Source organism: Microtus pennsylvanicus, chromosome 14 (assembly GCF_037038515.1).
Source record: "Microtus pennsylvanicus isolate mMicPen1 chromosome 14, mMicPen1.hap1, whole genome shotgun sequence".
In the NCBI taxonomy this organism is placed as follows: Eukaryota; Metazoa; Chordata; class Mammalia; order Rodentia; family Cricetidae; genus Microtus; species Microtus pennsylvanicus.
The window spans coordinates 30,815,042-30,830,666 of record NC_134592.1 but is presented as its reverse complement, the minus strand read 5'-3'; the positions used below and the strand labels follow the sequence as shown (position 1 = coordinate 30,830,666).

Genomic DNA, 15,625 nt, shown 5'->3' with positions numbered 1-15,625 from the left:
TAGCGCCGGCGCACTAGAGCGCCTCGTTCACACGCTCCGCGGCCTGTAGGCGCCGCGAGTTCCGGCTGTCCCCGTCACCGCCGCTGCTCCTGGAGGTCGGTTGCGACGAGTAACGGCGCCGGGACGAGCTCCGCGCCTTCGTTTCCGATATGTACCCGAACTGGGGCCGGTATGGCGGGAGCAACCACTATCCGCCGCCGCCGGTCCCGCTGCCGCCGCCGCCGGTGGCGCTTCCTGAGGCCTCGCCGGGGCCCGGGTACTCCGGTTCGACGGCCCCCGCGGCGGCCCCTTCCTCTTCGGGCTTCATGAGCTTCCGAGAGCAGCACTTGGCGCAGCTCCAGCAGCTGCAGCAGATGCACCAGGAACAAATGCAGTGCGTGCTCCAGCCCCACCACCTTCCTCCGCCCCCGCTGCCACCCCCGCCGGTGATGCCGGGGGGCGGCTATGGAGACTGGCAGCAGCCACCTCCACCGATGCCCCCTCCACCCGGGCCAGCCCTCAGCTATCAGAAGCAGCAGCAGTACAAACACCAGATACTCCACCACCGAGATGGGCCTCCTGGTTTGGTTCCAATGGAGCTGGAGTCCCCTCCTGAATCCCCCTCTGTACCTCCAGGAGCCTACATGCCCCCGTCTCAGTCGTACATGCCTCCACCTCAGCCACCACCATCGTACTTCCCTCCTTCCTCCGCTCAACCCTACCTGCCTCCCGCTCAGCCGTCCCCTTCCCAGTCCCCACCTTCCCAACCCTACCTGGCGCCCACCCCTTCTTACTCTTCCTCCTCTTCCTCCTCGCAATCTTATTTGAGCCATTCGCAGCCCTACTTACCCCCATCTCAGGCATCTCCTTCCCGCTCCTCCCTGGGCCATTCTAAACCCCAACTACTGCCACCACCGTCCGTCCCTTCTGGGAATAAGACCACTGTCCAGCAAGAGCCTTTGGAGAGTGGGGCCAAGAACAAGAATGCTGAACAGAAAGCTGCTTCTGAGCCAGATCCCTCTACAATGACTCCACAGGTAAGAACTCACCTGCTGGAGTTGAATCTTCCACTTAGGAGGCCTTGCTTGAGCAGGCCTTGGGGCTTTGACCAGCTAGCACCTACCCTAATTCCAACACACAACGACTAGCTCATTCATACCCCAAAAGAGCCCTAAGAGTCAGGCCTGAAAGCCAGATTTTTTAATATACTGTGTATTAGTAAAAGAACAGTCAAGGTAAGACTAGACTCTTGAAGAGTGGTGGGTTGGCCTTTAATTTATCTCTCAGATATATGCCTTGGTTTTCTTTGACCAGCATTCTAGATTCCAAAGAGCTTTGCTTTAAAATTGCCTTTTAAACTAAGATTTTCATGAGAGAGGCAGTATAAAAAGGAACATTCTCAAAACTGGTGTTTAAATGCATATAAATTATGACCAGTTAATTTTTTAAAAATGGTTTATTTTTATTTCATTTGCTTTGGTGTTTTGCCTGGATGTATGTCTGTGTGAGGGTGTCAGATCTTGGAGTTATAGACAGTTATTAGCTGCCATGTGGGTTCTGGGAGTTGATCCCCAGCCCTCTGGAAGAGCAGTCAGTGCTCTTAACCACTAAGCCGTCTCTCTAGTCCCAGTTAATTTCCTAGACCAAACAAAACATGTAAGGGTCCAAAGAGAGCTGCCATCAGTTTCCAGAAGTGAGTTCTCAGCACATAAAAGATGCATGAGCGCCCCAGTTGATGGTGCAAGTTCACGTGGACTCCATAGGTCTCTAGATACTTGATCCTTTGAGGATCTGTTGGTACATTTTAGGAGTTGATTCATACATCACCAACTCTTTTTTTTTAAAAAAAAAAAAACTTATTTATTATATCTGCGTGTATGCCTGAAGGCCAAAAGAGGGCACCAGACCTCATTACAGATGGTTGTGAGCCACCATGTGGTTGCTGGGAATTGAACTCAGGACCTTTGGAAGAGCAGGCAACGCTCTTAATCGCTGAGCCATCTCTCCAGCCAGCCACATCACCAACTCTTGTTTTGTTTGTTTGGGTTTGGGTTTTTTGAGACAGGGTTTCTCTGTAGCTTTGGAGCCTGTCCTGAAGCTCACTTTGTAGACCAGGCTGGCCTTGAACTTACAGAGATTGTCCTGTCTCTTCCTCCAGAGTGCTGGGATTAAAGGTGGGAGCCACACTGCCCGATGATAAGTGTACATTATTTTAATTTTACAGTGGTTTGGTATTTAAGAGATACAAGTTCTGCCCAGGAGGCACTGATGGAACAGTAGGACGAGTGGTTTTACTGTCTTACACCAAGTTTGTACCGGCTCATCAGGGTTATTGCCTCCACATTGCCCCTCATACTATAGAATTTCCACTTTGTTGCTAGATGCATTGGCACATATCTGTAATCTTAGTACTTGGGATATTGAGGCAGGAGGATTGCAAGTTTGAGGTCATCTGTGCTATATAATGAATTCTAGGCCAGTCTGAGCTACATGGCTTCTCTTTTTTCATCTATCCTGAGTTTTCCAAGGTTTTGTAGCCAAGCCCAGTTAATGCAAGCCAAACTATGACCTCAGTCTGATTTTTTTTCTGGCTATGTAGAGAAACAAACGAGTTGTATATTCGGCTTGTTGTCATTATTGTGCCTTGGGTATGCTGATCAAGTGCTCTATTCAGCTACACCTCCAGTTGTGGCGTTTTAAAAGAAAGGGTGTGCATATCAGAGTACCCTTAATGTGAGTACTTACTGTGAACACTGCTTTTGGTTCTCTGCCTTAATCTGAAATGAACTTCTTTCAATGATTTGAACATTCAGCACTTCTGATTCTTGCTGAGAGACGAAAGTAATGGAAGGGTGAAGTTTCAGGTCTGACTGTAGACCAGGTAAAGAAGGGTCTTACCTGTGACTGGGATAGAACTCATTTGAGTGCTTGCTTAGCCTTCCTGAAGCCCTGGATTATATTCCTATCATTGTATAAACTGGGCATAGTAATACAAACCTGAAATCCTAGCACTCAGGAAGTAAAGGCAAGAGGATCAGATGTTCAGGGCTTTTCAGGCTACATAGTAAGTTCAAAGCCACCCTGGGAAGTCGTTGGTTTTCTGTGGAATTTATCCCAGTGTCCTTCATTTCTTGCTTTCCTTTAAATGAATACTTTCAAGGCACATTTCAAAATTCAGTCTCTATAAGCCACGTTCTTTGGTTCAGTGTTTCAAATTGTAAGGCCTTTGCTGTGCTCATCTTAGTTCTCTGCGTCAGTGCCGTGCATCCTGTAGACCCACTGTAAAGATTGTTGAGTAAGTGTCAAGAGTTATCATTCTTTATGTAAGATTCTTGGTTCATGCTGGCTGGTGGTGGTGCACACCTTTAATCCCAGCACTCTGGAGGCAGAGGCGGGCAGATCTCTTGGGTTTAAGACCAGCCTGGTTTACACAGTGAGTTCTAGGACAGCCAAGGCTACACAGAAAAACTCTGTCTCAAAAAGCCAAAAAGGGGAGGGGGTGGAGAAAGAGAGTGAGATACTTGGTTTATTGGGTTTATCAGGAGATGAGAGGAGTTTTGGGGAGTTAGTTGGAGTTCAAGGGATTTTTATTTAGGTCATTAGGGTTGCTTGTTGTGTGCTTTTACCTGCTGTCCCTAATTTTTTTTGAGGGGGGGGTTGAGACAAGGTTGCTCTGGTGCCTGTCCTGGAACTAGCTCTTGTAGACCAGGCTGGCCTCACAGAGATGCCCCGGCTTCTGCCTCCCTAGTGCTGGGATTAAAGGCGTGCACCACCGCCATCTGGCTTTAAATTTTTTTTTTATGGTGAAAGATTTAAACATTATGTAGAGAAAATATCACAAATGCCCATCATTTTAAAAGGTGTTACAATTTTGATGTAGTCTTTAAAACATTTTTTTTTTTTGGATTTTTCGAGACAGGGTTTCTCCGTAGCTTTTGGTTCCTGTCCTGGAACTAGCTCTTGTAGACCAGGCTGGCCTCGAACTCACAGAGATCTGCCTGCCTCTGCCTCCCGAGTGCTGGAATTAAAGCTTTAAAACATTTTAAAGCAAATCTTAGATTGCCATTTAATGGTCATTTTTTTCCTTTTTTTCCATACTGTGATCAAGCCCTTAGTGCCTTGAGCATGCTAATTGAGTATTGTACTACAAAGCTACATCCTTATCTCCAGTGTTTCCATATTTTTTGTTTGGTTGTTTTTTTTGTTTGTTTGTTTTTGGTTTGTTTGTGTTTGTTTGAGACAGGGTTTCTCTTTGTAACAGCCCTGACTGTCCTGGGAATCTGCTTTGTAGACCACATTGAACTCATAGAGATCCAACTGCCTCTGCCTCTCAAGTCTGGGATTAAAGGCATGTGCCACCACTACCCTGCAAAAACGTTTTTTTTTCTATTGCATTTTATTTATTGTGTGTGTGGCAGGAGTGGAGGGGTGCAAGTGTGCTGCTGTGTCCATGTGGAGAGCAGAGGACCACCTGTGGGGTCTGGCTCTCTGAAAGGTCCTTCCCTGCCGAACCATCTTTCAGGCCTCAGGTGCCTAGCTTTAAACAGAAAGAAAAAAGGGGGTGGAGGCAACCTTTCATTTCTTAAAAAATAAAACAGAGCCTCACTGTGTAGCCTTGACAGGCCTAGAACTAACTATGTAGAGTAGACTAGGCTGATCTCTGACTTAAAGAAATCTGTCTGCCTCTGTTTACCTTAAAGACATGCACCATCAGGCTGAACCAAGATCTTTTTTAGGTTAAGCACATTATAAAAGTGTAAGTCTTTTTTATATCGTCTAACACTTAATCCCTTTAGATTTCCCTCTTGTCTCATTCTAGCAGAATTCAAAGGAATTCCTTATTAAAATTTTCCTGTTTCAGTTATATTTTGTTGATTTGTTTAAATTAAGATCCAAGGATAAATAGAAGATTCTTACTGTGTAGATTAGGGTTTCTCAGACTCAAAACTATAAACATTTGGGACCTTTTTGTTAAGGGATGTTTGTCCTGTTCATTGCAGACTGGTTACTAATATCTCTAACAATGGCCCACTTGCTAGATACATCACAATCATTTCTGGAGGGAAGAGCCACCCTTCTTTGAGGACCCTTGATCCAGATCAAAGTTTCCTATTTTATTTATTTTTTTACTGTATACCCCTGAATTTGATGAGAAATCTGTTGTCCTCTAGATCATCCTACATTCTGAGTCTTCTATTTTCTTTTTATAAATTAGATGTTAGCTCCAAAACACTACGCTGAAGTTCAAGTTGTTATTTGCCAAGTATAGTGCGTAAGTGTCGCGTGGTCTGTATTTGTGCCCGACATGAGAGTGCTTAGTTGTCCCACTCTTCTGATGATGAGCTTGGTCAGTGGATTTGCGCGGGGGCAGTCTGGTCCAGCACTGTTGAACTTCTGTCAGTCTTGCATTTGGTGACTCACACATTGATGGTCTCTGCATAAGTAAATTATTTCATTGGCATTTTCAGCAATGTGATTTTAAATTCCTTCTGCAATTTCTTCCTAACTTAGTATATGAAATTATGTGAAGAAAACTTGTATTTGTGAGCTAGAGCTATTTATTAGAAATACAGTTAGTATAGGGACCAATACTTGGCTGTTTTCCCATGTGTTTTATAGATACTGGAGTAAAGCATTGATGTTTTCATGATCTGTTCGTTTTGAAGAATTAGCTTTTCTGTTTTTAATGGGTTGACTAATTAAAGTGTATGGTAGTCTTTTTCATGAGTTGTGGCTTTATTTCTTTTGTTCTCCAAATAACTCGTGTGAAGTGCTGACATTGAGTGTAGTTTATAGAGGTGGCATCTAGTGTGAAATCCTGTCTTGGTGCTAGAGATAAAATGGTGACGTGGAGTACCAAGTAGAGGTACTTGGTATCGGTGTGTTTTGTTTTAATAATTAAGGATGCCATGGGATTAGAACGTGTAAAATAATTAGCCTTTCTATAAGAAACTAGAAAAGGTGAGGTTGGTGGACCGCCTTTAATCCTAGCATTTGGGAGGCAGAGGTGGGTATATTTCTAAATTCAAGTCTTATCTGGTCTAAAAAGTGAGTTCTAGGACAGCTAGGGCTACTTAGAGACACTGTGTCTTAAACCGCCCCCCCCCCAAAGTTTTTAATTATTGTTATTTTGATTTTTTGAGGCAGTATCTCCTTTTTTTTAAGATTTATTTATTTATTATGTATACAACATTCCTTCCATGTATGCTTGCATGCCAGAAGGGGGCACCAGGTCTCATTATAGATGGCTGTGAGCCACCATGTGGTTGCTGGGAATTGAACTCAGGACCTCTGGAAGAGCAGTCAGTGCTCTTAACCTCTGAGCCATCCTCTCCAGCCCTGAGGCAGTATCTCTTGTAGCCCAAGTTGGTCTTGGTACATGGCCAAGAATGATCCTGAACTCTAGTGATCCTGAACTCTAGATCCTTCTGTCTTCTTGAGAGTTGGGATTACAGACTTGTACTAACACTCATACATGCTGCTGTATCCACAGTGATTTGTATACATTGAACGTGAAGAATGGGTATCTTTTAAATGAGTGGCCGTAGCTGTGGCTGGAAGCTCTAGCCTAGTTAAAGTGGCTACCTTTATAAAGTGATAATTACTTGGGCCTAATGGCATACCCCATTCTCCTAGTAATCAGGATCATCAGAGTTTAAGGCTAGTTTTTACAACAAGACAGCATGAGACCCTGTCTCAAAAAAAAAAAAAAAAAATATATATATATATATATATATATATGAATGAATGAAACCTAAAAGGTAGGTAGGAATTATCCAAAAAAAATGTTCAGTAAGGGTCTCTGACGGCACAGGTTAAAGATAATAGGCATGTAATAGGGGGAAGCTCTTTGAAGATTTTATTTCTTTCTTTTCTTTTTTTTTTTTTTTTTTTGTATTTTCGAGACAGGATTTCTCTGTGGTTTTGGAGTCTGTCCTGGAACTAGCTCTTGTAGACCAGGCTGATCTTGAACTCACAGAGATCCGCCTGCCTCTGCTTCCCCCACGCCACACCGCCCAGCTGAAGATTTTTTTTTAATATTTATTTATTATGTATACAATATTCTGTCTGTATGTCTGAAGGCCAGAAGAGGGCGCCAGACCTCTTTACAGATGGTTGTGAGCCACCATGTGGTTGCTGGGAATTGAACTCAGGACCTTTGGAAGAGCAGGCAATGCTCTTAACCTCTGAGCCATCTCTCCAGCCCCCCCAGCTGAAGATTTTTAAAAAATATTTATTTATTTATTATGTATACAATATTCTGTCTGTATGTCTGAAGGCCAGAAGAGGGCGCCAGACCTCTTTACAGATGGTTGTGAGCCACCATGTGGTTGCTGGGAATTGAACTCAGGACCTTTGGAAGAGCAGGCAATGCTCTTAACCACTGAGCCATCTCTCCAGCCCCCTGAAGATTTTATTTCAAAGGCGGTATTTAACCACTGAGGGATTTTATATAGGCAAGACTGATACAATGATTATGATTATTTTATTTTAGTGGTGCACAAACACACTAGACAATCACTGTGCCACTGAACTGTACCTCCCATCCTCGTTTGGCATTTAGAACTTTTTAAAATTATTTTTATTTTATGTGTGTGGGTGTTTTGCGTGTGTATGTATATCTGTGCATCACCTGTATGCCTGGCATCTGTGGAGCTAGAAGAGGGGATTAGATCTCCTATAGCTGGAGTTACAGATGGTTGTGATCCACCATGTGGGTGATGGGAGCCGAACCTGGTTTTACTGCAAGAGCAGCCAGTGCTCTTAACCACAGAGTATCACTCTAGTCCTGAAATTTTAAAAACAGATTTATTTATTTTTGTTTTATGTGTATAAACGTTTTTGCCCGCATTCCTACATACATGCCTTGCCTGCAAAGGACCAGAAATGGATGTTGAATTCTTTGAAACTGGAGTTACCCACAGTTGTTACCATCATGTGGGTGCTGAAAAACCAAATCCACGTCCTCTGAAGGTGCAACAAGTGCTTTTAACTTCTGAGCCGTCATTCCAAGCCGTGGCTTGGTGATTTTGAAAGTGTGCTCTGTTTTCAGTGTGGAGAGGAAAACTGAAAAGCAAAAGAATGATTTAGGGTAAATAGTTGTTATGTAATCTAGGAATTATTATTATTAGTAGTAGTTTGGATATGAATGGTTTTAGTGGAAATGAAAAGAACAGAAAGATTAAGACATGTTTAGCTGCTAGAATCCATCCAGTTGGAAATTACTCGAGTAGTCATAGCAAGGAGGAGACATCAAGGATTTGTGGGTTTAGGGGTGGACCGCTGAGTGGTTAATAGTACCTCTAGGAAAGCCTAGAGGAGAATGGAGGAAAGGCTTAGGGATGATGAAGAAAATATGAGTTAAGTTTTATGCATATTTAGTTTGAGGTCCTTGAGCATAAATTCCAAATGGAGATATTCATGTGAAAGTTAAATTCAGACATAGAGTTCAGAAGCAAATCTGGTGAATTAATCGTATAAAAATGGTATTCTAAGATATATTATAGATAAGCTCCTCAGGGGGAGTGTGTGTGCAGAGTAAGAATGGGGACTAGAGAACGTTGTGGCTAGCCTCAGAATCACAATCCAAATAACCAGTGGAGAAAGGTCAAATTGACCTTTAGTGCTTTAGATTGTGAAGGAAACACACTTTCTGGAGCAGAGAGTGGCCAGATGTGTCCAGTACTGCCAAGAGGTCAAGCAAGATGAAGATTTCTGGTTATCTTTACCCTACTGACATGTAGATTATTATTATTGACCTTGGCAGGAGCAGTTTCATAGTGACTGAAGCCATATTGCATTGATTTGAGGAGTGATGGAAAGTGAGGATGGGATGGTGAGTAGACACTCTTTCAAGACACTTGTAACCGGAGGGGAGCAAGAGAGAGTGAGGGCAGGACCTAGAGAAAGTCATGAAGTAAAGGCACATTCTTTTCTAAACTTTACCTGGTGACCTTAGTTCCTAAGGGAGAATATGAATGTCATGATTTTAAAAATAGTTATTTTCAATCAATTTCAAAAGTAGATGTCTGATTGAATATGCAAGTTTTTTCCCCATCATCTTAAGATCTGCACAGAGAATAGTCATTACTTCGGGTGTTGGTAATAACCTAGACAGGGATAGTAACTTTACAATATTATTCTGCATGCACACACAGACACAGACCCTCCTTGCAAAACCATTTTCCTTGGTTTTATTGTTCTGCCAGTAGCAGGTAGTCAGTAAGTGCTACCTGAATAAATCAATGTCTTTATTAGTAACAATATTTGTGGCAAATAGTTCATTATGTCTCAGATCCCTTCCTTCAGTCTCTGTTTTGGATGGTGGTGATGGTAGTGTGTGTCTGCTTGTATTCATGTGCTGTGGAAGCTAGCAGTTGATGTTGTGTGTCTTCTTCAGGTTTCTACCACATATATAGAGGCAGAATCTCTTATTGAACCCAGAACTCTCTGGTTTGGCTAGTCTAGCTAGCTAGCTTGTTTGTTTTTCAAGTGCTGGGATTATAAGTGAGTTATGCTCATCTGCATTTACATGGGTGCTGTAAATCCAAATGCAGGCCCTTGTATTTCCACAATAAATGCTTAACTTGCTGAATTTTCTCCAATTCCCATTCAGTCTGTAAAAGTAATCATATATGCTGTGATGTTCCTCCATCTGTAAACCAAGACATGAAATTATCTTATATTCTGGACATTCAGAAGAAGTGGCTCCTCGTCTATTATTAGCAAGGCCAGACATGACATTTTCCTTTTCTTTTTCTTTTTTTCTTTCTTTTTGGTTTTTTTGAGACAGGGTTTCTCTGTAGCTTTGGAGACTATCCTGGAACTAGCTCTTGTATACCAGGCTAGCCTTACAAAGATCCGCCTGACTCTGCCTCCCAAGTGCTAGAATTAAAGGCGTGCTCCACCACAGCCCAGCACTTCCTTTCTAAAAGAGAGATAATCACTCTTCTCCTGAGGTCACTGAGGACATTTCTGAGTGTTGTCATTCTCATTCATTGTAGAACTTGAGAAACATGCTGAAACCTAATGGTAAGACTGATTAGTTTTGTTTCTTGCTTATAGATTTTATAATAAATAGAAAATGACCAACAAAGCATACCATCAGTGAATCAACAAATACTTAAACCCTAACAGGGCTTACATACTGGATTGGATCTAAGATGACGATGGGAGGCATAAGCAAAGGTTGGGTTCTTTATTAAAGAATCTGTACCTGTTTCATGGGCAGACCTTCTTCCAGTACTCATGTAAAAGCCAGTGTGGTAGATACCAGTCATCCCAGCAGATACGGAGGAGGCAAAAATAGGAAGATCCTAGGTTTGCTAGCCAGCCAGCCAGCCAGAGCTTAGAATTGGCTTGCTCCAGGTTCAATGAGAGACCCTGTTTCAAAAAATAAAGTGGAGAAAGTCAGGTATTTGACATTAACTTCTGGCTAACACTCACTCACCCACGGGGCAGGGAGTACAGGGATTATATCTATAGATCTTCCTGTTTGTAGCTACAACTTTTAACTTGTGAAAGAGTTGGCATCTTTGTATCCTTTAAGCACCTGAAACAGCCAGCACATATGGTAGCCCAGGCTCCATTGCTAGTATCAGAAGACAGGCAAGAGTTTGAGGCCAATTTCTCTCAAATAAAAATGAAGAGTGTTCTTAGTTTCAGTTGCTTTGCTTTTTCATATCTTTGTCCTTTTTAAAAAATATTATTTTGCTGGGCAGTGGTGGCACACATCTTTAATCCCAGCATTTGGGAGGCAGGGGCAGGTGGATCTCAGTGAGTTTGAGGCCAACCTGGTCTACAGAGTGAGTTCTAGTACAGCCATAACTGTTACACAGAGAAACCCTGTTTCAAAAAAAAAAAGAAAGAAAGAAAGAAAAAAAAAGTATTTTATGTATATGGGTGTTTTGGGTACATAAATATCTGTGAACCATGTGGATGCCAGGTGTTCATAGAAGCCAGAAGATAGTATCAGAACCTTTGGAACTGGAGTTATAGATGAATATGGTCCACCACATGTGTACTGAAAATCCAGGGTTTTTTTTGAAAAGTAACTAGTACTCTTAACTAGTTACACTGTCTCTAACTAGTTAACTAGTACACTGTCTCTAGCTCTGCATTCCCTATTTGAGACTGATTCTCCATGTAGACCTGTCTAATCTTACTGTAGCTCGAATTCTAATTGGTCTTAATAATAAAAACTCAGAGTCAAATATAGGGGTTAATGCTGAAGATCAGAAAAGTGGAGCAGTCAGCTACCAGAGAATTCTTGCCTCTACCAATGCTCAGACTGAAGAGGCGATCCTGTCTCCAGGAATCCTCAGACTGCGTCTGAGCTCCTGTCTCCTCCCACCTTATATTCTTCTCTCTACCCAGCCATTTGACTCCTGTCTCTACCTCCCTAGTGCTGGGATTAAAGGTGTGAGCTCTTTGAGACTGGATCAATCTAGTGTAGCCCAGGTAGCTTTAAACTCAACATAGATCCAGCTGCCTGGCCTCTATGGCTAACTAGTAGCTTAGCTCTGCACTCTGATCTTTATGCAAACTTCGTTAGATAACAAACAAAATATTAATATATTGAGCTGCTATTAAGCTTGAACATAATGACCTTGAACTTCTAACCTTTTAAGAAATCCAGTGCAGGTGCACGCGTGCGTGCGTGCGTGCGTGCGTGCGTGTGTGTGTGTGTGTGTGTGTGTGTGTGTAGGAGGGAGGCCGCTTAGCCCCGAAATAATCACACAGAAATCATATTAATTAAATCACTGCTTGGCCCATTAGCTCTAGCTTCTTATTGGCTAACTCTTTTTTTTTTTTTTTTTTTTTTGGTTTTTCGAGACAGGGTTTCTCTGTGGCTTTGGAGCCTGTCCTGGAACTAGCTCTGTAGACCAGGCTGGTCTCGAACTCACAGAGATCCGCCTGCCTCTGCCTCCCGAGTGCTGGGATTAAAGGCGTGCGCCACCATCGCCCGGCTTATTGGCTAACTCTTATATATTAATTTAACCAATCTCCATTAATCTGTGTATTGCCATGTGGCTGTGGCTTACCGGGTAAAGTTCCTGGTAAAGTTTCCAGCGTCTGTCTCTAGTGGCTCCATGATTTCTCTCTGACTCCGCCTTCCTCCTCCCATGCTATAGGCCAAGCCAGTTTCTTTATTCATTAACCAATAACAGCAACACATAGACAGAAGTACCTCCTACACACCATGTGTCTGTCTGGATATGGGCACATGTACTGTGGTGCATGTGAAAGTTGAAAGACAATTTAGTAGAGCCAGTTCTCTTCTGTTACATGCAGATTCCTGGGATCAAACTTAAGTAACTAGGCTTTTATCCTATTTGCTGTTTCATAACCTTCTTATCCTTCTGCCTCCACTTCCTGAGTGCCAAGATAATAGACATATGCTACCCTCTTGGTTTTATTCCGTGCTGGGAATAGAACTCAGGATTTAAGTGCATGCTTGGCAGGCAAATACTCTGTCAACTGATAACTGCATTATCAGACCCTGAGTCTGTTTTTTAAGGTGAATGATGAACCTGTTGTGTTTTTTTTTTTTTTTAATGGTATCTGGAAAGACAGCCATGGGTGCTGAGAACCGAACTCTTATATTTTTGGTTGTGAGCCCAGCCCTTAATGGCTGAGCCATGTCTCCACCCCGTTTTTGCGTTTTTTTGTTTTGTTTTGTTTTTTCCAGACAAGGTTTCTCTGTAGCTTTGGAGCCTGTCCTGGAACTCGCTCTGTAGACCAGACTGCCCTCAGACTCACAGAGATCCTCCTGCTTCTGCTTCCCAAGTACTAGGATTAAAGGCACGTACCACCACCACCCAGCTCTTCCCTTCTTTTCAAGATAGGGTCTTAACTATGTAGTTCTGGCTAGCCCCAAACTTGCACACATGAACCTGACAAAACCCTTCAGTTCCTGGAATTTAAGGTGTATGTCAGTACACCCAGCCTCAGAAGAATTAGTTTTTTATTTTTGGCTTTTTGTTTAGTTTAGTTTTTTGCTTTGTTTTGTTTTAGGTTTATTTATTTTATTTGATATTTATCAGTGATTTGCCTGGGTGTACCGTGTGTGTTTGGTGCCAAGGGAGGTCAGACTAGGGCATCACATCCCCTGGAACTGGAGTCGTATGGTTCTGAGAACTGAACCTAGTCCTTGTAATTGCTCAAGCCTCCAGAAGCATGTTTTTCTTGTTGTTGTTAAGTGTGTGCTAGCTGGGTGCAGTAGCAGGCCTGTAATCCCAGCTTCTCAGGAGTCTGTGGCTGGGGTAGGCTGAGATGGGAATATGCTGCAGAGCTCCTTCTGCTCTTTCAGCCAATAGTCTTTAAGATACCAGCCCACTTGGGCATGCGTGGTCTCTTTTGCTTTAAAAAGCTGTGGTAGTCCTATGCGCGCATGTACGCGCGTGGGTGCACGCTTTCTCTGTCTTGCTTCTGCCTCTGCTTCCAGCTACTAGACTCTATTCCTGGATGCGCAGAGGGCTGTTGTCTAGGACAGTGATTTGTAAGTTTTTCCCTTAAATAAATAATCCTCTTATTAATCATAATTCCAAACTGGTGTGGGATTGTTTTGTGACTTACGTCTACAGGAATATCATGAGTTCTAGACCTGTTGGGGCTACAGACCAAGTACAGAACCAATCTGGACAATTTACTGGGAGTCTGTCTAAAAGAGTAAGAGATCTGGTTCTGTAGCTTAGTGGTAGAACACTTGCCTGCCCTATATGAAACCCTAGGCTCAGTACCTTCCATTCGAGGGAAAAAGACCAGAAGCATGTTCAACTATGATGTATGGTTTAATTGATAAATTAAATTTATAAATTTTGGGGAAGAACTTAAAGTTTTCTCCATCTATTTAACTTTCCTTTTTCAGTCCAGCTTTGTTTTCCTATTAGATATATGAACACATATAAATGTAGCTCTGTCAACACCACATGCAGAGATCTGTGATTATTAATTACCATTCTTTAAAATGAGCCAGAGAGGGATGACTCAACAGGGAAGGTGCTTGTTGCCAAGCTTGATGACCTCAGTTAGATCCCCTAGGACCCACATGGCAGGAGAGAACCATCTCCTGAAAGTTGTCCTCTGATTTCCACACACTGTGGCAAGCTTGTGCCCACACACAAATACACAAACATGGAATAAATAAAATAAAATTCTTACATATGGCTTGTATTGTAGGAACAGCAGCAATATTGGTATCGACAGCATCTACTTAGTTTGCAACAGAGGACAAAAGTGCATTTTCCAGGACACAAAAAGGGTCCTGTCACAGCAAAGGATGTACCAGAAACCATAAAAGAAGATGTTCCAGTGCCTGCTACCAGTCAAATGTCAGAGCCTCTTTCAGCTGAAGAGCCCCCATTACCACCTCCAAATGAAGAAGCACCACCTCCGCTCCCACCTGAGGAAACCCAGGTGATTATGTAGTGTTTATTCAGTCATCTAAGTTTTGTTTGATTTGTTTATGAACACTTTTGTCATAAGTGGACATATATGTTATGTGTTTAGGTACCTATAAAATTCCTCTTCTAAAGTAATCAGATGTCAGCTAGCTAATAAGGTTTAGCAGAAGGATTTTGGGGAGTTGACTGAAAGTGAAGAATTAGATACTCTTTTGAATGGAGTGTCTCAACACAAAAGAAAGATGCCCAGATGTATTTATAATTATAGTATAGGGCAGTAGTTTAGATCTGTAGCTTTTGGGGTAAACTCCCCAACACTGCCACTTACAGTGGTGACCCTGACAGGTAAACTAATCACTGCCGTTTAATGGTGGTGACTCTGGACAGGTTAGCTAATCATTCTGTACTAATTTACTCATTTCCAGAATGCATATATTCAGGTAGTAGTAACTGTCTTAAAGTCATTAACAGTGACCATCTTGGACTGGAGAGATGGCTCAGTGGTTAAGAGCATTGCCTGCTCTTCCAAAGGTCCTGAGTTCAATTCCCAGCAACCACATGGTGGCTCACAACCATCTGAAATGAGATCTGGTGCCCTCTTCTGGCCTGCAGGCAGATACACAACAGAATATTGTTTTTTGTTTTTTTTTTTTTAAATTTTTTTTAGGTTTATTTAGCTTTATTTTATGTGCATTGGTGTGAAGGTGTCAGATCCCCTGGAACTGGATTTTCAGACAGTTGTGAGCTGCCATGTGGGCACTGGGATTTGAACCCGGTTCCTCGGGAAGAGCAGTCCGTGCTCTTAACCGCTGAGCCATCTCTCCAGCCCACAACAGAATATTGTATACATAATAAATAAATAAATATTTTAAAAAAAACAGTGACCATCTTTATCACATAAAGCATAGTGACTGTGGTGTGGAGAGTTCCCATGTTAAGTCAAATACTGTTCTCCCAACTTATTGAGCTACATTTAACTTTCACTTTTCTGGTGAAATGTGATAGGAATAAAGAAAGGGAGAAAGGGAAGGAAGAAGGGTTTTCTCATAGGTTGAAAGATGCTATATAATTGTAGATTCACTCCCTGTTGGGGAAATGGTTGTCCTGTTTATAAAGAATAAAATTATTATTTTAGTAAAGATTGTGGCATAGGGCTTTGTATTTTGTCTAAATATATTTTTGCAGTCAGCCTGAGTTGTAGAGATTCTAGACTTGATTTGGTTGCTATTTTATGACTTAGA

The 15,625-nt window shown here is 42.4% G+C and overlaps 1 protein-coding gene across 3 annotated transcripts in view; it reads left to right on the top strand.

The window, feature by feature from the left end:
- Ylpm1 (YLP motif containing 1) overlaps positions 1-15,625 on the top strand; it is a 76,434-nt gene continuing 60,809 nt past the window's right edge. For all 3 annotated transcript variants that reach the window (XR_012907703.1, XM_075948034.1, XM_075948033.1), the window contains exons 1-2: positions 1-1,016; positions 14,161-14,397. Coding sequence is in view for 2 of the 3 variants with exons in the window: in XM_075948034.1 (XP_075804149.1) it covers positions 150-1,016; positions 14,161-14,397 (1,104 nt within the window). In the remaining variant the exon portion in view is untranslated. The remainder of the gene's footprint in view (positions 1,017-14,160; positions 14,398-15,625) is intronic.